This window comes from Ornithodoros turicata, chromosome 7 (assembly GCF_037126465.1).
Source record: "Ornithodoros turicata isolate Travis chromosome 7, ASM3712646v1, whole genome shotgun sequence".
NCBI classification, from domain to species: Eukaryota; Metazoa; Arthropoda; class Arachnida; order Ixodida; family Argasidae; genus Ornithodoros; species Ornithodoros turicata.
In genome coordinates, this window is record NC_088207.1 from 56,150,695 (window position 1) to 56,177,683 (window position 26,989).

General features: G+C 47.2%; 1 protein-coding gene across 1 annotated transcript; it reads left to right on the forward strand.

The window, feature by feature from the left end:
• Positions 1-859: 859 nt before the first annotated feature.
• Positions 860-26,970, forward strand: LOC135401659 (multidrug resistance-associated protein 1-like). The gene is made up of 29 exons (XM_064634176.1): positions 860-971; positions 1,621-1,800; positions 3,114-3,239; positions 4,456-4,593; positions 6,498-6,638; positions 6,703-6,764; positions 7,677-7,805; positions 10,168-10,332; positions 10,895-11,069; positions 13,635-13,889; positions 13,970-14,173; positions 15,829-15,975; positions 16,030-16,114; positions 16,767-16,960; positions 17,014-17,190; positions 17,485-17,652; positions 19,413-19,660; positions 20,074-20,248; positions 21,026-21,242; positions 21,774-21,918; positions 21,993-22,158; positions 22,545-22,744; positions 22,801-22,927; positions 23,317-23,418; positions 23,542-23,688; positions 23,810-23,968; positions 24,104-24,270; positions 25,321-25,515; positions 26,695-26,970. The coding sequence occupies exons 1-29, from the start codon at positions 942-944 to the stop codon at positions 26,804-26,806; spliced, it is 4,536 nt and encodes a 1,511-aa protein (XP_064490246.1). The 5' UTR covers positions 860-941; the 3' UTR covers positions 26,807-26,970.
• Positions 26,971-26,989: the final 19 nt, after the last annotated feature.

Sequence of the window (26,989 nt, forward strand, 5' to 3'; positions counted from 1 at the left end):
CAGGCCTTGGCTCTCAACACGTGGCATAGGCGTATAGAAACATAGGCACTTACCAGCACACCTGCTCCTTCCTTTCTTTCTTTATATATATATATATATATATATATGGTCCTGACGAAGGCGGAGCTTCCGCCGTAACGTAGACAACCCTTTTAGCATTCCAAGTATCTTAAATGTAAATAAATTATCCCTTTTTTCTTACTTCCCGTACCTTCGTAGTCTGTGTTTCAATTTTCATTTGATTTTTTCAAAATTCATTTCAGTTGTAAATATATATATATATATTTACAACTGTTGTACATGCACGGAAGAACGCTCGGTAATTGGTGTTCAATATCGTAGGTACCAGAGGTCCTTTTTCTTTTTTTTTTTTTTTAGATTTCTAAACTAACGAATCATCTCAAATAGCCAATGTCGGACACAACCTGCTAACACACAAAAGATGCTGAGAACGGTTGAGAAGGAACATATTGCTGAAGTGAACGCAATGAAAAGCTTACAGGTCAGTCAAGACCACGACAAGAGAGAAACTGATGTTCTGAGGCTGGAACAACATAGAAGGCACAGATACAATCGGTAATCCAAAAGATGTGGGTTCGATCCCTACAGCTGGCTAACCTTTTCAGTGACTTTCATCTTTCATCGTAAGACCACGACGTTCAGTTTGAAACAAAAGAAGAACGAAGAACAAATGCAACACTAACAAAGCGTTTGATAACGAGCACTCATCCAGAATCATCCCTTCATCAGGTCAGCTCCTGAGAACGAAACTGGAATATGCTCTCCCAATACTCTCTCCTCTGCTCCAGGAGAGAGGATCACGTGCGTTAGATAAGTTTCGCTTCAAAGTGATAAATGTTACACGCATATCTTTGTTGGTCGGCGGTCTGCCGGGGCTGGGTCCGTTGCGTCTTCTGAAGGCCCGAGGAACAGTGACGACAATGGATTCCTTTTGTGGATCCGCGTTTTGGGTGAGTTGCCTTTCTGCCTCGCAACCCATCTTCTTGAAGGTCCTTTCCGACGCAGAAGACGATTAACGCATTAAATTGTAACAGCGGGGCCGTTCCATCTAGTTATGTTCCTATAATATCATTTTGTGACAGCAATATGTAATGTTTATTTCTGGGGACGTGAGAAAGCGATCGTTCATGGGAGTACGAGCTGTATAATCAAAACAATTCATGAAGGAATATCAATCGACACGAACTGTTCAGCATCAATTTCATCCTTCCGGCTCATGGAAGCGTTCTGGATCTGTAAGATCTCAGTCAATATGAATGAATATTCCTAGCGTAATAATTGTAACAGCATCGCAACCAACTAGGGTTGCTGCAGTAGCGAGAAAATATTAACCTTTGTCGCATAGCAGAGACGCCCCATGACACACTTCCAGATAACGAGGCGGCGTTACGTTATCTGTGGGTCCGCTTTGTTTCTACCTGTTGCTGAGGCATCTGGAACGGTGACCTCCGAGGCAACTATGATATACGAATATTAATGAATCTCTGAAATGGTCTGTGAATTAAAAATATATGAAAATTTTCTCTGGGGTTTGGAGCTTTCTTCCGACTACTGCAAACAGGGTTTGCTTTCGATTTCTTGATGGCGGGAATGTTTTAGGATCCGCAACTAGCCTGGGAGGTTGGGAGCAGTCCAGACTTCACCACCTGCTTCCAGGAAACGGTGCTGCTATGGATTCCCTGTGGATTCCTCTGGCTTCTTTTGCCTTTTGAGATTCACTACTACAATTCACGGAAGGACCGCTTTGTGCCGTGGACTTTCCTGAACGTCCTGAAAGTGGTAAGGTCTTTTCTGTGCTGGTCAACCGAAGAAAATCGCTTGTTGCGTTAAGTTGTAACGCTCTCCCTAAATATGTGACAGCTGCACACAAAATGCAGCTGTCGTGTCTTGTGTCAAGTAACTCAACGTACAGCTTGGAACAAAAGTTAACCGAACGCGCGAGCGGTGTATTTTCTTTTCGGCGCGAACCCCCTAGCGGCGTGCGGAAGCGGGATTCGTTCTTAGTGACGGGCTATAGCAACGCCACCTAGATACAGAAAGCCTGCTCATTGCCTCCTCTCCCCTCTTCGCTACGTAATTCGTCTGGTTCGTCTGCTACTGCGGTTCACCGTTCTGCTAATTCGAGAACCCGCAAATGACTGCAGCTCACCTGGAACCTGCAGATCTAAATATTTAGACAAAAAAGTGCAAGACGCTTTCCAGAAAACCAGTTTTGAGAAACATTGAGACTTTTTTTGCGTTTTATTTCCAATTTTTTAATCCAATTTAGTACGCGGGGACGTTCAATCACAACTCGCAGACGACAGTGGCTCGTCTTCATGGCCACGCCCGCTGAAAGCACGTTCGTGATTGGCTGCCGCCGTTGAAAACGCGGTCCTGATTTGCTGACGCTTAATTGTTACGTCACATCGACGAGCCCGCAGGCTTTCTGTATCTAGGTGGTGTTGGCTATATAGTCACTGGGGCTAGTGCGCTGGCTGCGGCACATCGCGGTAGTTTCGGTATTGCTTGAATGTGCTCGCGAAGTGTTTTGATTGGTGCTGCTACCGGCGCGAGCCTTTCCGCATGGCACACAGAACCCAGCGGAAGCAAGCACAGTGTGGATTGGATTGGATTGGATACTACAAGGTGCCGAAGCGTACTGGCGTTCACGCGTGGAAATGTTGTAGCCGAATTCGCCGTATCTATCATCGCTCCTCCCAGACTACGACTCTGGGAGGAGGTATATAGCCTCCGTACAAAACCTTTGCTCTCCTCTTTTCAAGTCTCTCTCACTCCCACATTTTCTTCTAGCCTCTATTCTTATGATATCCGTGGCTGAACGAGAACGCGCGCTTCGATCCTGGGGTGTATTTTTTAAAATAAAATTACTGCATACAACGAAAGAAAAACAGCTTTATTTTGAAGATTTGCATACAAAAAATGCGTACAGAGATTTTTTTTTTTAGTTGTCAAGTCAGGCCACATCCTTTGATGATGCGCCAAAAACAAAGAATACTTGGGATAGCTTTCTAGACCCAAGCTTCAAAGGCTTGTAACGCAGTTTGTTGTGTACACCAGTTGATTTGCGTTGGAATGTGATTTTCCCCAAGGTTCTGCTGTGTCTGTTATGCATCCTGTCCCTCCTGGAAATTGTACATGCGATGCTCCTCTACGGGGATGGCCTGGACGTGTTCCCCGTCACATACTACGCCCCCTTCATTCGTCTGGCCACATTTGTGAGTAGTAGTATCCACACTCTTGACGACTTCCACTTTGGGCTAAGTTTTGTGTCCTCAGAATATAACCCAAGTTATCCTACGTGTCTCGCAAAATGTCGCTTCTGTTTCGTGCAAGTTACATGAAAGTAAGTTACATGAAAGTAAGTTACATGAAAGTAAGTTACATGAAAGTAAGTTACATGAAAGTAAGTTACATGAAAGTAAGTTACATGAAAGTGAGTTTTAGTATATCGTACGATATCGCCTTTGCGTACGCAAGGGATAGCGTTGATGGTTCTGCGCACACGCAAGACATAAACAGAGCGTTGCGCATGGCGCAGAACCACCACGCTATCCCTTACGCACGCAAAGGTAACAGCGTAGGACGGTTGGGTGTATGCGCGCCATCTGACTCCCGCTTGGCAGCATGGGAAGATGTTGCTGGGGGATGACGCGCTCGCGTGTAATGACGTCACCTACCGCGAAACCGAAACTTGTGAAAGGGACTGTCGAATCCGTCCCGGTCGATTCCGAAACTATAGCACTGTTTTATTCTTTGTTCATCACCGACCATTAACGCCGAAAATCCTGCACTAATTATTCGAGTAGTTTGTGTGCAATTTGATGTAATGCATGGCTAGAGCAGACGCAGGATGTTGAGAGTATTACGGAATTCCCTCTCCGGAAATAGGAATTAAACGTCACACGGACAAGTCCAAGCAAACATTCAAATATGCTCTACATAATTGACGATGGCTAGATTGATCGCGTACGCGTTTTCGTTTGTCCGAAGCCCTCGTTATAGTTACCGTGTATTCACACGAGCGACATTTCCCCCGGAAGCAGAAGATGCGAAAAGCACGTGAGCGCGAGCGCTCAACGTCGCGTCTTCACGTATACTCTGCTAACCGTGGGGAATATCCTGCTACACAGCCACATGATATTCCGTAGCAGACGACAGGAAAACACGCTGACGGTGTCGTCTGCTAAGTGTCGTCTGCTAAACGCGCACTACGCCACTCCCCCATATTCCGCACCGTGTGAATGCTCAACATAACAGGGATCGGAACTTCGGCTTTGTGAGCAGTGTTTCCGCTTTTTCTTCCACTAGAATATTCTGTGAGGATGTCGCTCGTGTGAATACACGGTTACTCTCGGTTAGAAGCGTACAGTGGTGGATAAAACATGTCGATAAAGACTACCGTCATTGACACATGACTGAAACGACGTGCAGTTGGCTGCCCTGGCTCTGGTTGTCGCAGGGCGTCGCTGTGGGGTACACACCTCGGGAGTGATGTTCATCTTCTGGCTTCTGATGACTCTTTCTTCGGGTGTTCATTATCGCTCCATGCTCATCAAAGTCTTCGGCGAGGTAGGCATTCAATGCTCCTTTACAATGTCACCACTGAACATTTTCTAAAATTATTCCTTTCAATATACGGGCGTCGTTTTTGTTTTTTGTTTTTTCCTCTACAGAATTTTTTACGATAAAACTGAGAGCTAAGTAGATGCGATTTTTGCAGGTGGGTTATGTGGCCAGCCGGACATATCCTGTGGGGAGTAGCATGTAACAACTCGACGTCTAATGACCTCATATTCGTTAATTAACTTGTTAATCAGACATATTCGGGAAAATGCGAGGGAGCTGAATTGGAACCGGCAGCCATTACTTAGATCATCCGTCTTTTTTAAATGATCTGAAACGAACACGTACTTTGAGATCGATAAATTTTGTAGTGCAAGTGGGCCGAAACTGAAACCACATACATCTCGAGCTCAAAAGGATGGAAAGTGAGTTCATGTCGGAAGGTCACGTGTTTTGTAGCGATCGAGCTGATTGGAATAAAGGTTGATCCATTGGCCAGATAGACCGCTTTCCGACACAGATAAGCCAAAAGTCATGTCGTTTCTGCGCTCAAGAAGCGCGTAGTTGTGGTTTCGGCCCATGTGCCTAACAAAATTTGGCTGTCTATATCTGAAAGTACTTACTCGTTTCAAGATTTTTAAAAAGTAGGGTGGATTCAAATAACGATTGCCTCCAATTCTGCTGTCTCGGATACAAAAACATCTAACTAATAGAGTAATTAATTAATTTTAGAATATTGGTCATCCAGTCGTTTCGTCGGATGTCCGCCTGACCGCATAACCCGCTTGCAAAAATGGCATGGGTGCTCCTCTCACAGCAAATTAAATTAAGTGTATACCCTATTAAAAAAAAGTGTATACCCTGTATATAATAAAGTTAGTTCACCATCGAGTTGAACGAACAAGTAACTGAAGTATAAGAGGCCATCCAAAGATCTGAAAAAAAAAAAAAAAAAGTGAATTGGTGAATGCAAGGTTGGAGGATGTCACTATAGAAGTTGACCACAAGACCATTAGTCGAGGCTCAGTCTTTAATGACCAATGAACATATGAACGTACCGTTACAAAATGTGTCAACGTCTCAAACTGACCAAATAGCGTATGCAGGCGGAGGAACTCCATACTGTAAAAAAAAAAAAAAAAAAAAAAGAAACCGCCCAGTTTTTAACCCTTTTCAGACTTCGAGTTCTTCTATGTCGTCCGGTCTCCTTTTTTCCCCAAACCCAGGCGTTTTTTACGGTATGTATTCTATAGATCAACTTCTCATAGAGCACTAGTTCCAGCGCTCCAGGACTGTCACGTTGACGCTTAGAGGTCCCACGTGCATGCTCAATGGTCATTAGTTTCGATCATCATTGAAGACTAGCTGCCCGTGGAACAGTCTGTGCAATTTGCGTTCCATGACTATGTTTCGTCGCAAACAAGTTGTTCGTTCGATGGATACCATTCCAAACCAAAGAGACAAAATATAGGTAGGGCCTGACTTTTTAGGGTTAAACCCGTATCTGCCCGATATTTACCCCCCGAACGAAATCTGTAAAATTCGGGTTTAACCCGAATCTACCCGAAAACATCCGGGTCGCGTGGCACACTCATAAGCGTGCATTAAAATAAAGTTTGATAACATTGCTAAACATTAGTTACACGTTAAGACAAATTTTTATTTAAAAAAAAATCACCCGAATACACCCGAATTCCTGACGACAGAATATGCCGTAACGGGATTTAACCCGAATACACCCGAATTTTCGAATGAAAAATATCACCCGATATTTACCCCCCGAATTTGGCCAAAAATAAAACCCGAAAAAGTCAGGCCCTAACTGTATAGGACGTTCAGTTACCAGATCGCATGACCACTATACCTGAGCTTTTCAGACATGACGCCAGGTTCCTTTGTCCCGTCTTCAGGGTGAAACGATATCTGAGGACCACTTTGCCTTCTACTTCACGTTAGCCATGGTGTACTTCCCTTTGATCGTCGGGGAATTTCTTCTCAGCTGCTTTGCGGACACGAGTTACCTCATTGCTGGAGCTCCGAAAAATCCCAGGGTTCGTTTTATTCTTTAGCTGATTGTTAGTGCCCACAATCAATCAATCAATCGGTATCTTTCAGCTCGTCTGTCCGGAAGCCACGGCATCGTTTTTGTCCCAGCTGCTCTTCTGGTGGTTCAACGGGTGAGAATATTAATTTTTTTTCGGTGTTACCGCTACGTTCTTCAGACGAACAGCCTCTATATGGCGTCTGCCGCAATACGCTACAACATTACGTCTCTGCGCATGAGAGAAAGAAAAGGTTGGAGAGAGCACGTGACAAAGTGTCTGTCCACTCAGAAAGCAGCAATAATGGGGGAGGGGCATTCGCAGAGGGGGGGGGGAATATGTTTATTAAGAAAAAAAGAAAGGAAATGTTAGCCAGGCAAAGAGCCGGCTTGCTATTCCGAAAAAAAAAAGAAAAAAAAGGGGGAAGGGGCAAACGAAAAAGAAAAGGAAGGAAAAAGAAAAAGGGGGATCGAAACAGAGGAAAGAAAGAAAAATAAAAAGCAACAAAAAGAAAGGAAAGGGAAAAGAAAGAGAAAGAAAGGAAAGGAAAAGAAAAGAGAAACAAAAGAGGGGCAGCTCGCGTGGCTCAAAGGTTATAGCGTGCTGGCCATGCCACGTCGAGACTGGGATGTACTCGTGTTCGAGCAAGCGTGCACGAATAAAACGTCACTTCTCGTTTGTCCGTCGGCGCCACCGTCGGCGATGGCTCGAAAAAATCGCAGTTTTAAAAACTCAATAGCTAAAAAACCGTTCAAATAAGGAATGCGGGACTTCGCGTGTCGAACCCATGTACTACAACGCATGAAACAGAACTATACATTTGCCCACACGCCTCAAAACACGGCCCGCAGGGATCCATATCTATTTTCTTCTTGCACAAGTCAGCAGCACAACCTGTTTTACAGAGTCGGTCGTGGCAGCAGCGACGAGGGTAATGCAGTGTTACAGAGGTGGTAGTAGTAGTAGTAGTAGTTTCTCGTTGTTGTCCCAGAACCCACTCATGCTCAGCTTCCCAATAACTTGACGCATGCTTATTTTTATTTCCAGCATGGCTATTCTGGGCTTTCTGCGTCCTCTTCGCATGGAGTTCATGTGGAAGTTACAGAAGCACAACCAGACCGAGGACATCGTAGACAAATTCAGCACGGAATTCGAGAAAGAGAAGCAGAAAAGAGGGTTTGTCTGTTAACAATCTCGCTTTAGGATGCTTCGCCTTGCGGGAGTCGCGGCGCAACCTGGTGGTGACAACGTCCACGCGTTGGTGGTACCAGTGACGTCACGTTAAGGGGACGGTAACGTCCATTCCAGTCGATTTCGAAGCTATAGTGTCATTTTATTCCTCGTGGAACACTGACCGTGACATCGAAAATTCCACGCGAAATAGTGTCGTAGTTTGACTCTTATTCGATGGAATACGTGACAAGAGCAGGCGCCTGGTGTTGAGAGTATGCCGGAATTCCCTCTCTGGAAAAACGCGAAAACGTCATTCCCTACATCACCAATCAGAGCACGGCCACGACAGAAGTAATGCCGCGGTCCTCTGGACGACTGGACGCCGCCTTTCTCCTCTGAGCGCCGCTCTCTCACTCCTCCTGTTAGGGAGTGACGTCATGCCGCCGGAGCGCCTTCAGACGCAAAAGCAGCGCAAAAAAAAAAAAAAAAAGGGAACGGACGAATGGAATACGTGACAAGAGCAGGCGCCGGATGATGGGAGTATGCCGGAACTCCCTCTCTGGAAAAATGCGAAAACGTCATTCCGCATACCACCAATCAGAGCACGGCCTTGAGAAAAGTAATGCCGCGGACGGCGCCTTTTTCTCCTCTGAGCGCCGCCCTCTCCCTCTTCGTGTTAGGAAATGACGTCACGTCGCCGGAGCCTCTGCAACTGCGGGAGCAGCGCTGATTCTTTAAAATTCGTTTATTTAATATCTAAGCACTTTTCGGACGAAAAAATTAGTACCCCGTAAAGTTAGTTACCCTGCAAAAATAGCAGCTGAGTTACAGTTAGTTACTCTTTTTGAAATGTAACTATAGTTACAGATACAGTTACCACATTGAGGTAACTTAGTTACTTTACAGTTACGTTTTTAAAAAGTCGGATAAGTGTAACTAAAAAAGGATTTGTCTTAGCGATTGTATACTGTCCAAGCGCAATTATACCGCGTTATCAACACAGGATCTTCCTATAACCAGGGATGGGCATAAATACACTTTTCGGGTATTTAAATATAAATACAAAATACTACATGTTTTCATGTATTTAAATACTGCCTATAAATACTTTATGATGAAAGTAGTTAAATACAAAATATAAATACATTAAGACAGTATTTAAATACTGTAACTACTTCTGTAAATACTTCGAGCCGTCCAGGCACATAATTATTTTAAATTATATAATAAATGGAGCCGCCTATGGATGCATCTCTGCTGCACACAATGCCTCCATATTCCTTTATTTTTCCGTGATGCAGTGTGATGATTTCAGCATCTTGCGTGGACCGACTTTCCATTAAACGTAAACGTCTCCTTGAGTCTCACTAGCAGCGAGGGGGGTATTAGACAGGGCGGTAACGGGACAAGAACCCATGACTACTCAAAACCAGCTAATGAACTCGTTATCGCTTCTTCCACTTTCTCTATGTCGAATAAAGTGTTCATTTGCTGGTTTTAAGTCGTTGTTGTCTGTTCTTGTCCTGTCTGTCTGTCCTGTCCAGTCACCCCCGCTGCAACGGGGGTGGCAATGCCCTCATTCGCACATTGTGCTGTTTTATAGAAGGACGGAAATCCCCGAACACACGGTATGAGTGACCTGTAGCCTCTAACCAAGATACCCTCCATCACTGGAGGCTAACAATGTGGAACTCGAGAGAAGCCCACAAATACGGGAGGATCAGATATGTGTATTTAAATGTATTTTAAATATAAATATGTCTAAACCGGTATTTAAATATAAATATGAATACATTTTTCTTGCCTGTATTTAAATACGTATTTTAAATACATGTATTTATATTTTAAATACTATTTTAAATACAATGTATTTAAATACTGCCCATCCCTGCCTATAACGACCATGTCATGGGCACCCCTTCCCAGCGCCGCATTTTTGGAAGCTAGCGGTGGCGCTTCTCATCGTCCCAGTTATTGCTCCCTCAACTTCTACAATACTTTCTACTTCAGCTTACCTTAGTATTTCTGTACAAGCGGTGGACGTTCCACAGATGTTTCATTCTGAGGTTGATTGTCATCGTCATCATTCTACGCGTTTTCATAGGAGCTATCGCTGTCGTCTGCTACGGTAGCTACGGTAGTCGTACATACGCTTCTGCGCGTTCAGAATTCAAATTTCCATCGTCCAATCGTGGCGTGCCGATGAGCAGCGCCCCTGGCGGATCGTGCGGACGGGCTCCTCATAGGGGTCGCTGATTGTGACATGGTCGTTATAATCTAGTAGGTCATGGTCTGTACAACGCTCATAGTCACAGATATGCTACCATCAGGGAATAAAGAAACAATATTCACTGTCCTTGACTAGGGCGGTGCGTAGCAAGAAGCCCGATGCCAAAGGACAGTTCCCCGTGGTGTCCCAAGTGGGTATTATGCGTCCCCTCCTGCGTACTTTTTCCTTGGAACTCGTTGTCATCGCCCTCCTCAAGTTTACGGCCAGTGTACTCACCTTCGTCAACCCTCTGGTGCTTGAGTAAGTCTTTCTTTCTTTACTCAGTAGGTGCAATCATCTCCCCCACATCTGCGCTTATACCTGAGACCTGGTCTAACCTCACTGAGATGCGCTAACGTGTACCTAATATGACATGATCCAACGATTGTCTACCTTTCATAAAATGACGGCCTCAAAATAAGTCAGGCTTAGCAAGACCGTGCTTCTTCTGCCGTAGAAGTTGCTTCAGAAGGTTTTATTGAAATGGATATCAAAATGCACACAATCTTATATAATTTTTATATGTTTAGATTCGGTATATGGCCTTCTTTCACTTCCACGCATTATTTGACTTTTAAACGCAGTCACTAATTTTTAAAAGCTATAAGCCAGTCTACGGAGCTGCACCCGTTTACTGTACAGTGGCGAATCCAAAGGGGGGGCGATCGCCCCACTCCCAAACGTCAGTTTATACATTGGGTTTCCATCTTTCCCATCCTCCACTACGCGCTCCGACAAAGGAACCCCAAACCGAGGGTCTGGATCCGTCCTTGATACTGTATCGCACTTTGCTGTGTCACAAAGTCACTGGTTGTCTTTACAGCATGCTCATCGGATACGTCAACTCTGACGACCCAATATGGAAAGGTTTGCTCTTTGCTTTCACAATGTTCTTCGCCTCCATGGTGGAATCGCTACTCAACGGCCAGTACGATTACCGCATATTCTGCGTGGCTATGCGCATGCGCTCGGCCATCATCAACGCCGTCTATCAGAAGGTAACTATCTGACTTTCCTGGCTGCGTATATTGCAAAACTATAACCCCGCGTAACAATACAAAACGAGGAATGAGCTAATATTTACCTCGCGGCCTGGAACATCTTGATGCCGCACATGCGCCCATGTAGCCTCTCGTCGTGCTGTTAGTCAAGCTGTCCATCAGGAGTAACCATGCAAAATATTTACCCTCTGCGGAGTATTGTTACCGCGCAATCAAATTTACAAAAACAGTCGGAGAAAGCAGCCGCGGACACGGTCCTCGCGTGACGTCGAAAAGTCCCCGTGCTTTTCTTCAACTAAGACGGAGAATCCAGTTTCATCCGGTGGACCTTTCTTCTTTGTTTATTTCTTCTCAGCTCACACGCGCTGCTTTATACTCACTTGAGCCGCGCCTGTCTACGTCACGAGTCACATGCCAGGGGAACACTCTACGTCACGAAGTTCCCTCATTCTCTGATACGCTTCCAAGAGTGGAGGATCTTTAAAAGATGTGTGGAACAGACGCCTCGCGCGCCCCCTGCAGGTCACCTGCGGCCGTCGTTCTTTCGCAGGAGCTCGTTTCATTCGGTGCAGAACACGCCGGAGCAAAAAAAGAAAAGTGGTTCACCTCAGTGCTCCTTTAAAGGGACTATGAAACGATTTTTTTCTTCAATTCGTTCGAAAGAAGACATTTTTCTGAGTCTAGAACCGAAATTTTACTTTCGTCGCGCGAGCGGATTTCTCGGGAGCGAATTTAAACGGAGCGGCGAAGGGAGGACAGCTAGCGCCACGCCGTGGCGAGCTGCCGAGCGGAGACACAACGGGTAACTTGACGCGACCACGGCCGGCTCAGCAACACGTCATCGTGACGTGTTGCCGAGCCGAGGAATCCCGCCAGGAGCATGCGCCGTAGGATCCCGCGTATGCGTTCATCGGGAGTGGAAATCTCCATGACGGCAGCTTTCGCGCGATCGGGAGATTTCGGCAGTGGCGGCAGCCACAGCGCGAGCTCGCGGCATTACTTGCCATTGTGCAACACCGGTGACGTAACGGGGAACCGAAGTGCGGTCCGTACAGTTACACCATCGGCAGGGAAATATGCGCGGAAGAGGAGGAACGCGGAAGAGACATTTCCAGCGCGCGCTCCTCGCAGAGTGGAGCGATTTCGTCCGGAAAAATTTGTGGCATATTAGTTTCTCTGCGGGAAGAACAGTTTCCATCGATAAAAAGTATGGGGGTTCGGGAAATTTCATAGTCCCTTTAAGGTATCCGTCCCAGTCAATTTCGGAACTATGGCGTCATTTTATTCCTCGTGCACCACTGACCACGGTATCGAAAATCCCACGCTTGGCGCAGTTTGACCGCTATTCGATGGAATACATGACAAGAGCAGACGCCGGATGTTGAGAGTACGCCGGAATCCCCTCCCTGGAAAAACGAGAAAACGTCATCCCCTACACCACCAATGAGAGCACGGCCTTGAGAAAAGGGATGCCGCGTGGCGGTGCGGGCGTCTAGATGTCTCCTAGCTTTCTCCTCTCTTGGCGAAGCCCTCTCACTCCTCCTGTTAGGGAGCGACGTCACGCTGATCTCGTTGGCGCCGGAGCTTCCACAGCTGCGGAAGCGGCGCTGATATTTAAAATTCGTTGATTTAATATCTATGCGGTTTTCGGACGAAAAAATTACTCAAGTAGATTGTCGGCTGAGGCTGATCATAGTGGTATCGGTTTCATAGATGGATTTCCGGATGCGACCGTCCACAGGACACGGAGGACTCCGGTTATACAAAGTACAAGAGTACTAGCAGGAGCAACTATGTAACTTAACCTTCCTTCTAAAAGGACGACAACGAGGATAAGAAACGTGAGTGAGGTCAGGGCCAGCGAGAGGTGAGGGCAGCCGAGGATGGCGCCCTGGGGCCCGCACCACTTCAGGGGCCCGCACGACCCAAGGCCCGTCGCATTCGTATAATATAACGATAAAATACTTAGAGTATGTTATCGAGACGTGAGGAGGGGGCCCGGGCATGACCCCACCCCCCCGGGGGCACGTAATTTCTCTCGCCGGCGCCCTGAGTGAGGTAACGTGCAAGGTTTTCAGAGGCGAGTTGCATGACGAGCGTTTTTGCACAAAAAACAAGTATTCTAAATGACGTCGATTTGCAAGCCCTCTACGGTCGCTTCCACTCCTTTTGGGGACCCGAAAGAGAATGAGGGACGTCTCTCCGTGACGTACCAGGACCCGGCCAATAGGGGTGCATACGTGTAATGGAGGTGCAGCAGACGAATTTTCAGTGGCAAATGTTGTTCCCTGCACCTCCACGCCACCTCCACGCCACGTCCCGTCACGCCACGTCCCGTCACGCCACGCCACGCCACGCCACGCCACGCCACGTCACGTCACGTCACGTCACGTCACGTCACGTCACGCCACGCCACGCCACGCCACGCCACGCCATTTCGCACATACACGTTGTTGCAGGGCGCTTCTGTGAAGTGAATTGCGCACTGATAAGATGTTGCTGAGCAAAAGACCGCTCGATGTCCTGGTAGAATCCTTAATGTCACGAATGTCCTTGTTCCAGACGCTCAAATTGTCGAGCACAGCTCGCAGCAAATTCACTACCGGGGAGATCGTGACCCTGATGTCCGTGGACACCCAGCGTGTGATGGACTACATGCAAGTGTTCAACCTGCTTTGGGTGACACCTCTGCAGATCGGCATTGCCATTTATCTTCTTTGGGGTCAGCTCGGGGTGGCCACAATGGGAGGTGTGGGTATCATGCTGCTCTTGCTGCCCATAAACGGAGTCATCACTGCCTACATACGAAAGTACCAGGTAAGAAACCGTCAATTCCCCATTGGGGCGTCGCATATGCAGTTCTCGCGTAATGCAACGGGCAAATGTTCTGAATATAGGTCGTCTTGATGAAGCAGAAGGACAAGCGTATCAAGATAATGAACGAGATCTTGGGAGGTATTAAGGTTCTCAAGCTGTACGCCTGGGAAAAGTCCTTCCGGGGACGTGTCGAGGACATTCGTGAGAAGGAAGTGAGCTCTCTCAAGGTTCAAGCCTACCTCAGCGCCGCCATCATATTCGCCTTCACGGCTGCTCCATTCCTGGTCAGTTCCAATTTTCAGTCGTTCAGTGAACGGAGGAGCTCTCTCGTTCCTTTGCCAGTGTACCAAAAGGCGCCCAACTTCTTAATAATGAGCGTAATAATTATTATTGTCAAAATTTATGAGAACATCCCCCCCCCCATTAGGTTTGGTAGTATGGCCATTAGGGACCCACTACATCGACAACATATCGCCGTTTGCTCTAATTTAAAGAAAGAAGGCATTTCTGTGCTTTATAAAATGGCGTCTATATACTGTTTTTTTTTTTTAAATCATTTACAGATTTGTTATAAAGCTAACGAGGGATAAGCTATCAGAGCAGATGTTGTTTTTGCAGTTGAGTTATACACCTAGGTGAACACCCTCTCGAAGAGAGTATATTTATTTATTTATCGTACGTTATATACACCACCGGGGTGTTATAGTATATGTGCTGTAGTCTATGTCACTACAAGATGACTAATTGCCCAAAAAGTAATCAATTAACTATTTCATTAGTGGATTTCGGGCAAAAGCGAGATAACAAAATGAGAGACAATCCTCGTTGAAAGCCCTTTTAAGAAAAAAAAATTCTAAGACGCGCACGTGCGTTGAAATATCCATCGCCTAATTTTGATATGCAAATAAACCGAAACCGAAACATACGGAACCGGGAGCGCAAGGAGCACGGCGCTAATTCCACGTCAGAGGGCCACGTGCGTTCGAGCAATGGAATGATTGGAGTAGGTGCTGATCTGGCTTGCAGGATCAATCCCTTACCGGCACAGCTCTCTTAGAAGTCGGCCCAGGACGCACATTCCCCAGGGCGTTAGTCGTGACGTTGTCCACATCTGTGAGGCCGACAACGGCGAGCCCTTTTACCACCACCACCATCATCACCATCATCACCACCATCATCATCACCACCATCATCACCACTATCACCACCATCACCACCACCATCACCACTATCACCACCATCACCACCATCACCACCACCATCACCATCGTCATCGTCGTCACCATCATCATCGTCGTCATCATCATCGTCACCGTCATCATCGTCACCGTCATCATCGTCGTCATCATCATCGTCATCGTCGTCGTCGTCGTCGTCGTCGTCGTCATCATCATCCCTTTGCGGCCCATATAAGCCTCCGTCGGCGAAGGTCATGCGCTCCTGGTGCGCACTGTTTTGGTTTCGGCTCATTGGGCATAGCGAAATTCAGCGATGGCTATTTCACGGCACGGGCTTGTTTCAGAATTTTTAAAAGATGAAAATGTCGTTCAACGAGGACAGTCTCTCATTCCGCTATCTGGCATTTGCCCGAAATTGCCTAATTAAAGAGATACTTCATAAATTTTAGGTAATTAGTCACATACTTTCTTCCATAAAGTGTGTCTGCCTGGCCGTACAACGCACTCAACTGCAAGGACGACATCTATGCTGCTCTCGTAGTTTTTTCTAAAAATTTTGTAAGGGATTAAAAAAAAAACGCCCTGTATATGATATAGGAGGACGTCGTGTTCTAAGTGACCTTCTCAAGTCGCCTCCCCAAATGTTATCTACCGGCGCACTGCTGATGAGCTTCTAACAAGGCCGGAACGGCTGTCCAGTGCTGGCGACGTTTGAGATATAAACCTACCCGCGATCCCTTTATGATAATGTGTATTTACAGGTAGCTATCGCCAGTTTCGCCGTCTTTGTGATGCTGGATCCTTTGAATGTCCTGGATGCCAACAAGGCCTTCGTGTCCCTCTCCCTGTTCAATATCCTGCGAGTTCCCATGGCATTTCTTCCCATGCTTATCACATTCACGGCTATGGTGGGTGAGTGACGCCTTCAATAAACACAATCTAAGATATATTCTTGCTTCCAGTTTTTCGTCTCTCTGGCGCGTATCAACAAATATCTGCGTTGCGACGAGCTCGATCCTGATGCTGTGCACCACAGTGCTCAGGAAGGTAACAAGTACCTATTATCACCACTCAAATGGGTTTGAATCTAACTGCAGATGCCTTTTCACCAACTGTCATTGTTTAATCAAAGTACAGGGTTCGCCAAGATAAACTTCGGGGTTTGTAACGAAGATAAAACAAATATATAAACACTCGACTGTTTCGCCATCTGACGGAAAGGAGCCGAAACACAAACTCTGGTTCAGCTCCTTTCCGTCAGATGGCGAAGCAGTCGAGCACGGTGTTGCAGACGACATCGAACATGTGGAACTGAATGCAGACTAGTTCTCTGCGACGCCGCTCTCGAGCGTGTCGCTATCTGAGGAAAGTTGCTGAAACACAGGTATAGCCGATTAGGCAGCGGCGGGTTTTTAATTTTCACGATTTATCCGCAGAGAAACGGAGCAAGTGGCAGTATCGACATACAATTTTGGGGCATAATACGTCCTCTAACATCTACTTTAGCTTTACGACACTGTTCTTATTTGTTTTACCTTCGTTACAAACCCCGAAGTTTATCTTGGCGAACCCTGTACATGTCCGTCCCTCTATGTTTCGTTGCCTACTACTTGACTCGTTAATCGCTAACTCCAAGTGAAGCCAAGTGAAGTTTTGTCACAGTATAAGTACAGAGAATAACAAAAAGGACCCCGTGCAGAGGAGCCCGTGGTCATGTCCGAAGGGACCTTTGCCTGGTCAAAGGACGCTTCCCCGACATTACACGACGTCGGCCTGCGTGTTCCAAAGGGATCTTTGCTGGCAATCGTGGGCTCCGTTGGCAGTGGAAAGTCTTCCATTCTCTCTGCCCTCCTTGGGGACATGGTGCGCCTCAAAGGACGCGTCAACATCAACGTAAGGCTCTCAGTTGTTGCCACACGTGGAGCCACATGAAACCGCGTTTGCAGGGATCTGTGGCTTACTGTCCCCAACAAGCGTGGATTCAAAATGCCAGCGTCAAGAGCAATATCCTCTTCGGCCAAAGATGCGAGCAGGGACGCTACGAGCAGGTGATCGATGCCTGCGCTCTTCGGCCGGACCTCGCTATATTGCCAGGGGGAGACGAGACGGAAGTTGGGGAGAAGGTAAGGAGAAAGGGGGAAAAGTTTTTCACGAGGAAGAGCAAAGGACCTGTATTAGGAAGCGGTGTCCACTCCCGACGTTTCAGTTCGGAAGCGGCCGTGATAGGCACGGTAAAAACCAACCTCCGCCTCCACCGGTATACCTCCGCCGCTAAATATATAGCTGAGTTCGGTAAACAATCAGGAACAATGGTAAAAAAACTGTATATTACCGTACTGTAACAATAACGACGCAAAAGAGAGTCACAGGGCTTGCTTGCATAATATTTTGACATTAAAAAATTTGCATTTTCACAGGGCATCAACCTTAGCGGAGGACAGAAGCAACGCATCAGTCTTGCACGAGCTGTCTACAGCGGATCTGACATTTATTTCCTGGATGACTCGTTGAGCGCCGTTGACTCCCACGTTGGAAAACACATCTTCGACAAAGTCATTGGACCCAAAGGACTGCTTAAAGACAAGGTAACATTGTCATGCAGGCAAAACAAAAATTAAAAAAAAAAGAATGAAAATGTGCAGCCCACTAGAAAGGGGCCTCCTTGTCTCCCTACTGGCAACATTGTTGCTCCGCGGGCGCCACGGCACGGATTTCAAACTAAAACTACTGGCATGATACACGACCTACTAGATTATAGCGACCATGACATACTGACCCCTTCCCAGCGCCGCATTTGAAGGCTAGCGGTGGCGCTACTGATCGGCCCGGTTATTGCTTCCTCAATTTCTACAATACTTTATACTTTAGTTTACCTTAGTAATTTTGTGCAAACGGTGGATGTCCCACGAGAGATAATTCCTTCTAAAGTTGATTATCATCATCATTCTACGCGTTTTCATAGGAGCTGTTGCTGTCGTCTGCTACGGTAATCGTGCGTCCGCTTCTGCGCGTTCAAAATTCAAATTTCCGTCGTCCAATCATGATGTCGATCTCGCGGACCGATGAGTAGCGCCCCTAGCGGATCGTGCGGACGGGCTCCTCATTCAGTTTGCCGATTATGACATATGGTCGCTATAATCTAGAAGGTCATGGCATGGTGTAAGAAGGGCGTTTCCTTTTTCTTTTTAGCTGCATCCGACCTTTTACTTTAAAAAAAGCTGAGAAAAAAGCTTTAAAAAAAAAAGGAAGTTGAAGTTGAGTTGTACGGCCAGAGAGTATGTAACTACTGCTAGATGACTAGTTAGAGGTTTTCGGCCAAAAGTGAGATAGCAAAATGGGAGACAATCCTCGTTGAAAGCTATTCTATCTCTTAAAAATCGAACGAGCAAGTGCATTTAAGTATCCATCGCTGAATTTCGCTATATGCCAATGAGCCGGAACCAAAATAGCGCGCCTCAGGAGCGCGTCACCTTCGCAGACGGAGGCTTATCTGGGTCGCTGTCTTTCCAGGTCCGGAGAGACTTCAATCGTCTCAGTCGCTCGATGGCACGTGATTCTCCGACGTGGAATGAGCGCTGTGCTACCCGCGCTCCAGATGGGCACGGTTTCGGTTTCGGCTCACTTGCATAGAAAAGTTTGATTGATATTTCAGCGTACGCGTGTTCGTTACACGACATAGAAAAAAAGTATGGCTTTCACTGATGACTGTCTCCCAACCTGCTATCTCACTTTTTCCTGAAAGCCCTTATAGTTAACGAGTTTTTAGTATCATCTAGGGTCGTTACGTACTCGTACGGACTCGTTCGCATCAGTCTTGGTAAGTTACTTGTAAAAAGTAACTGAGTTGCAGTTATAGTTACTTTCTTGCTCAAGTAACTAGTTACAGTTACAGTGACTGAGAGAAAGTAACTTAGTTACATTACAGTTACTTTTTATAAAAATGACCATGAGAGGGTGATACAATCGTTAAAAACGTACATTTATTTACATTTACTTAAGTGCGATAAAAGTATTATTGCACTTAACCAGAAGCTGTATAAGTCAATACAGTATATGGCTTTCCCACAGGGAAAACTACGACGTGTGTACGTACGTAAAAAAGGATCGACATTTATTCGAGTAACTAGTTACATTTTGCAGTTACATTCTCAGAAACAGTAACTAGTTAGTAGAAGTAACTTAGTTACTACCCGAGACTGGTTCGCATGACCGTATAGCTCAACTGCACCGTCATAGCTGTCCATACTCGCCCGCGGACAGCGACAAGAAAGAGTTTTATTTACAGTTACAAGTTTAATATAACTTAGTCACCTCACAAGACTGAGAAAAACCTGTTTGAACGTAGACACGCATCTTGGTCACCCATCGGCTGTCGGTGCTCCCAGAAGTGGGTACCATCGTGGTCCTCAAGGATGGACGTGTGTCCGACGCGGGCACCTACAACGAGCTGGTGTCGCGTGGCGGGGCCTTCTCCGAATTTCTGGTCCAGTTTCTGAAGCACGTGGAAGAGACACAGGAAGGAGCTTCCGACGAAGACCTTCAACTAGTGAGCGAGATCGTTGCGAAGGCGGGGGCACCTCCAGAGCTAGTCAAGTAAGTAGAATATGTCTCAGCAACGCGATTCCCACACCTAACCAACGCCATATAGCTGCCGTTCATTTTACACGTGTTCTCTGTGGCGTCGGCGTTTTCTCGATAGACCTCTCCCTCTTTGTAAACGTTGACGTCATAGTGTTCGACAGCGCCACCAATTTGGTAGAGTTGAACTACGCCCGAAAGCCACGGTCTTGAGAGCATTACGATGGTCTCTGAAAGGGACGCGACCTTCGGTCCTACTTTTCTTTCAATAGGAGGCAGCACACAAGTGCCCATTCGTGGAACCCAGCCCTCCCCTTCCAATTTGTTTCGGTTTCAGTCTGTCTACCAACGTCATGATGACGTTTCTGGGGTAGAGGTTTATTGACTTTGGACGTTGGCCGTAATGCTCTTTTTTTTTACATTTTCAGGCAGTACTCTCGGTTGAGCGCGAACGAGAGTGATTCGGGTTCCGATGTAGAACGTCGAAGCAAGCCACGTACTACGTCCGGCTCTGCGGAACCATCTCTGCCACCTATCAAGGAGAAGGCGGCTCTCGCGACCGGAAGCAAGCTGACGGAGGATGAAGTAGCCGAAGTGGGATCGGTAAACGAGCTTTTCCGGCCAGTATATTGAGAACGCGGATTTAATCAATTAATATATTGCGAGGCATAAACCCCACTGCTCGTTGGAAAGATAAGTAACGAAACGAAAGAAGTAGGTTGGTCGCATAACGGGGAAGACAGGATCCTTTGGAATAGGTTCTGACGCTGGAAAGACTGTAGGTGTGCATAGATGGAAGAGGTGTCCTCTCAAGCTTTGGGCACCTAGCCGGGAAAGGCAGCTGATATAGGTGTCACTCCCCCCCACCTCGGGGGGGGGGGGGGAGTCCTGGAGAAATCTCTGGCTGGGGGCTTGTGGCCAAGTCAACCCCGGAACTGCAGTCAGCTCTGCTGGTGGCCAAGCACCATCTGTAGACTAAATTGCGCGGCTAATCAACGTGACGTAGGTTACCCCAATACGAGTCCGCCAATGAGAGCCACGGTTTGAGCAGTCCTAGCCACGAAGGCGATCCACCATCAAGTGCTGATAGCCTTTCTGTGCCTGAAGTCGCTTGCAAAGATGTCTGAGGCGTAGGACATCACGCCTTTTTATGCCCACCTAGTGAAAACAGGAGAGCATGTATCCTTCAGCCATATAACGCCACGCCCCTCTGTTCCTCGAGGTCTCAGTCCATTGTCTACACAAGCCTATCTTCTCCAAAAAGTGCTGTCTTTTCATGTGTGACCAAAGTATTTAAGCTGTAGTGTGAATACTTGCCCTTTTTCGATTGATTTCGTCTCGTAATAAGGTACTGCTAGACATCCTATGTTGTGTCTGCAGGTGAAGTGGTGGGTGTACTTAGCATACGTGAAGGCGATGGGCACCTGGTGCACCGTCCTCACCCTGTTCGCGTACGTGCTTTCCCACGCGTTCAACATTATGGGCAGCCTGTGGTTGAGTGCATGGAGCAATGATGCCCTGGACCCTTCTTTGCTGGGAGACGCACAGCAGCGAGACTGGAGGCTTGGCATGTACGGCATGTTTGGCGCCGTTGAGAGTGAGTTCTTGTCTTTACGCTCAATTAGAGGACGTAGTAATAATTCAGGGTCCAATGTTGGCGAGACAAAAAAAAATGAGGTCTCGGTAGGTCCGCTGGTAACATGTTTGTTCCGAAGGTTGCTGGGTCAAACCTGGCATATAGGCAGGGCCGGCTAGAGAAACTACCTGCCCCGGGGATTGGTACTCCTCACGTCTCAAAACGCTAGCAACCGTAGGGCCTTGTGTCGTGAGGGCCCCCCTGAAGAGGTCCGGGCTCCGGGGCTCCACCCCCGGCTAACCTCCCCTCTCGCCGGCCCTGGGCAGAGGACATCACGAACTTACAGTGGACTGGTACAAGTTGCTTACAGGCGATACCACCGTGAGTGACGTCACCGTGGACACCTGGCGGTCGTCCCTCGCGGTAGACGATGTATCTGAGCGAATTGTACCACGCACCAAGTTGATGCCATTTTTTGTTTCGGTTATATTGCCGGGTTGATCAAGATGAGGAAAATTGCATATTATAGATACGTATATCTCGTTTTGACAGCTGTATTTGTGCTCGTGGCCAGCGTGTCCCTCAACCTGGCTGCGCTGAGAGGCAGCAAGATCTTGCACAACAACATGTTACAGCGGGTGCTCAAGGCACCCATGTCCTTCTTCGACACCACGCCTATGGGAAGGATCCTCAATAGGTAATACCACGGTGTTTATTACGCGGCTTAGTTTCCTTTTCTTTTTTCAACACATTTTTTTTTGCCATCTCAAGGTTCTCGAAGGACGTGGACACAGCGGATGTGACGCTGCGCTTCAACCTCCGCATGTTGCTGATGCAGTTCTTCCGCACGATAGCATCTTTTATCGTCATCTCTATGCAGAATGCGCTCTTCCTGGCCTTTGCCATTCCTCTGCTCGTCCTCTACTATTTCATGCAGGTGTGTCTTGGACGCGGTACGAACCGTTTCTTATCGAGAGATCGCGTTTGTATTAAACGCTAGTTCAGCAAACGCGAGCGCATTCTATACATCAACACGATGGACAGACACAGTGCAAAGGGTTCCATTGTTCAAAGGAACACTGAGTAAATCTGCCGTTTTTGGCGGATTTTTGAAACAAACAACATGCGCGAAGACGAACCTCCATGGGATGTCCTTAGGGCATATGCAGCTTCCAAACCTACGAGAGTCGCGTTATGAATATCCCGCAGGAGTGTGATGTCTGTGACGTTAATGACCTCCTTTGGATCTCTCTGGGATATTGATGTTTGCATTGTGGAACGTATAGGTCGCTAACTGTAACGTAATACGCGTGACACTTTCAGAAATTCTACATTGCCACCTCGAGACAGTTGAAGCGTCTCGAGTCCATCTCCCGTTCCCCGATCTACGTGCATTTCTCAGAGACGGTAACGGGTTCGAGTTCGATCCGTGCCTACGGCGCTGGTGACCGCTTCGTCGCTCGGTCCAACGAGCTCACCGACATCAATCACGCCAGCTACTTTCCCAGTCTCGCCGCTTCCCGGTATGTGCATATGTTCTTCAGTTTGAGTTGAGCTAGAAAGAGCTGTTGTGCAACAGGTGGTTGGGGATTCGTCTGGAGTTCTTGGGCTACACTATAGTCTTCGTGGCCGCTCTGTTGGCAGTCCTGACGCGCGAGACCCTCTCGCCCGGCCTCGCTGGCCTCTCGGTCAGCTACGCTCTCACGGTAAGTCGCGATGTCATCTGGACCTTGGATTTCGCAACTGGTTAGAAGGAAGGAAAAAACTAGGTAGGTCCCGTGCTGTGTTAGACCTTGACTATGAACTCAGGCCTATAAGACACAAGACACAGCCTATAGTCTGAGACTGTATACAGAGCGTGTGCATTATTACATTTCTCTGACGTATAGGCGATAAACCTAACGGCTATTTTCCGCTTTCTGCGAAAAAATATCCTCCAGTGATGAATTAGACGTTTAGCTACGGTTCGGTTTGATCGTCCTACGGATTTGTAAATGCAGCTCGCCAGAGCCTCTAGCAGGTTGGGGTTGAGCAGAGAACGCTATACTACCGACAGTATATATGGCGAGGCCTGTATCAAACGTCCTTATAACAGGTAACGGCCACCCTGAACATGCTGGTACGCGCAACGTCAGACATGGAGACAAATCTAGTCTCCGTGGAGAGATGCCTCGAATACTCCAGGACACCGCAAGAGGTGAGCTCTTAAAATTGCGCTCATACTTTCTACGCATGACTGTTGGTGTGTGCACAGGCCACCAGCAAACTCCCCAAACATCATAATTAAAATAAAGTTGTTGTTGTTGTTGTTGTTGTGCAGGCTGCATGGGAGAAGCCCGAGAGGAAGCCACCGACACAGTGGCCCGCTGCGGGTCGCGTCCAATTCGACAACTACTCTACCCGCTACAGGAATGACCTGGATCTGGTACTCAAAGGAGTCACGTGTGATCTGCAGCCAGGGGAAATGGTATATAGCTCTTCTTTCTGAACACATGTGTGTGAATGTACAGAAAAGACGGATAGTGCCTATGAAGCTTTTAGACAAGTTGCGCTGGTTGTGCTGGTGACGTCTTGTTGTCCATCGGTAGGTTGGTGTCGTTGGGAGAACTGGCGCGGGCAAGTCTTCCCTCACGCTGTCCCTCTTCCGTCTTATCGAAGCTGCCGGTGGGTCCATTACTATCGATGGCGTAGACATCGCCACTCTGGGTCTGCACGACCTCCGTTCCAAACTGACCATCATCCCTCAGGTATACATGTTACAAACATCGGTGCCGTAATTCGTGGCTTCCTGCCTTTCTTGACTCCTTCCTCAAGGACCACAATAACGACATTTACCATATAAAGAAAATGTGGGCCGTCTGAGCCCGCGCTTAATTTTTCAGGACCCAGTGCTCTTCAGCGGAAACATTCGTAACAACTTGGATCCTTTTGAAGAGTTCAGCGACGACGAAGTGTGGTTGGCTTTGGAGCATGCTCATCTGAAAGACTTTGTGGCTGGTCTGGAGAAGGGGCTACTGCATGATGTTACCGAAGGAGGAGACAACATCAGGTGACTGAGGGCTCAGATGGGAACAAACTATGTAGTATATACCAAGTGTACTAGGAAAGCTATGTCAGCGTCGTGTATATAAAAAAAGGGGAGTCTCGCCATTAAAGGGGCACTAAAGTGCAAAAATTTCTCTTCGCGGTATCAAAGATCTCGTCACCATGACAGTAACGCAAAAGGAGCAAAACTGAGCAGTACATACAGGTCAGATTGCAGGTGCGCGCGCGCGCCAGAATCTACAGCAGGGTTGGGACTCTCTTGTGTTGTGTCTTCTGCTACGCTCTTCCTGACAGAAATACGATTTCGAGTGAAGCAATCATTGTTACAAATCCATACGTCATCTTCATTGGCAGATTGGATATTTCTTCATTCTGACGTCATATACTTCTCGTTCCTCACAGTCGGCGCGCATCGCAAAATAGCGCCAGTAGCCTATGAGAGCCACAAACACCGACCCCTTTAATGGGACATTCCAATAGCTGTAGCTCCACCCCACTTTTTGAGGTGTCTGGCCAATCCCCGTTCGAAATACAGTTCGGTATTGCTACATAGGCTGTTCAAAGTTATATTTTGCCCCGATTTACTGGATGTCACATGTTGGAGAAACTGGATTGGATTGGATTGAAACCGATATCCCCAACAACATCATCTGGATGGGGAGAAACATGTCGGGAACACGCGGAACTGCAGAAATGAGCATACTAGTAGAACTGACTGGCCGGGAGAGCGGCAGAACCGCTTGTTTCATTGTTCGGTCGGGCCTCTTCTTCTTCTTTTTTTTTTCTTTTTGTCTCCCCTAAGTAGACCTTTTTAGAAAAGCAAGCGCCACCTGTGACACGCAAGGGCTCATGGGAACTTAGAGGGCCTTTTAGAGCATTGAGCAACCGAAATCGGGACCGAACTTTTTTCGTGCATCCCTGCGCGCCATGTTTCTGCAGACTTTCAGATCGATGTCTGCACAGTCCGACTGATAGAAAGTGCCCACGGAATAAAAATGGCGTCCTTCGCGCAGTGCGTGACATTTTGCTGTACTAACGTGCTTGTTGTATATAGCGTCGGACAACGTCAGTTGGTGTGCCTGGCACGTGCCCTTCTACGCAAGTCCCGGATTCTTATCTTGGATGAAGCGACGGCAGCCGTCGACATGGAGACGGACGAACTCATCCAACAGACCATCAGACGGGAATTTTCTTCCTGTACCATCATCACCATTGCCCACAGGCTCAACACCATCATGGACTACGACAGGTGACTGCCCTTTGTTCATCTCTCCATGTAATAGCAGCATGGAAGAAGAGTGCCTTTAACCGTGTATTCACACGAGCGACATCCTCACGGAATATTCTAGTGGAAGAAAAAGCGAAAACACTTGTCAGGAGGCCGAAGTTCTGTCGCGTGTGATGTTGAGCATTCGTACGATGTGGAACATCGTGTGTAGCGTAGTGCGCGTTTAGCAGACGACAGTTAGCAGACGACACCGTCAGCGTGTTTTCCTGTCGTCTGCTACGGATTATCTTGTGGCTGTTTAGCATGATATTCCCCGCGGTTAGTAGTGTATTTGAGGACGCCAAGTTTAACGCTCGCGCTCACGCGACAGCAGACAGCTATGACGCTTTTCGCATCTTCCGCTTCTGGGGGAATGTCGCTCGTCTGAATACACGGATAGTGTCATTTTATTCCTCGTGGACCCCTGACCAAGTTATCGAAAATCCCACGCGAATTAGTGGCGTCGTTTAAATGTTATTCGATGGAATACGTGACAAGAGCAGGCGCCTGGTGTTGAGAGTATGCCGGAATTCCCTCTCTGGAAAAACGCGAAAACGTCATTCCCTACATCACCAATCAGAGCACGGCCATGACAGAAGGAATGCCGCGGTTTTCTGGACGACTGGACGCCGCCTTTCTCCTCTGAGCGCCGCTCTCTCACTCCTCCTGTTAGGGAGTGACGTCATGCCGCCGGAGCGTCTGCAGACGCAAAAGCAGCGCAAAAAAAAAAAAAAAAAAAGGAACGGACGAAAATAATAGCCAAATAGATTGTCCGACAATGCTGAACATAATCGATTTCATAGGTGGGATTCCGGATGCTACCGTCCCTTTGAAGGGACAGTGAATAAGTTTTTTTTTTCTTTTTATTTACTTATTTATTTATTTTTCCAACAGATTGTGCGAGATATAATGTGCGCAAAGACAATGATGACCTCTAGCGCGAGAGAGGGAGGTCCTCTATCTGTCTAGAAACCAAAATGAGAGTATAGTTCTAAGCGAATCTTACATCATGGCGGCGAAGCTAGTGCCCTCTATACTGGTGACGTCAGCGAATAAAGCACTGACTTTGTAAAAGATGCTATTTTTGTGTGTACGAAGCTGGAGCAGAGGCCAGGTTAGCAGCGTTCACGAAGTGGTATATACTTTGTTATTTATTTTCAGGGTTATGGTGCTAGACAGCGGCAGCATCGTGGAATGTGCCCCGGTTGAGCAGTTGCTCAAGGACGAAAAATCCGTCTTTTATTCCCTAGCCAAAGATGCCAACCTGGTCTGAACTGCACCTTTTTTGTAAACGATTTTAAAGTACCTCTCTTATTATTTTACGCATTTGTTCGAGTCTATGTATATATGGCAATAAACGTTTACCACTCAAGCATCGGATAACATTACCGTCTTCGACGGTACCGTACCCGATGTCCTTCGAGGGATTTTGAGCTTTGGGTGCCCAAGTCTCAAC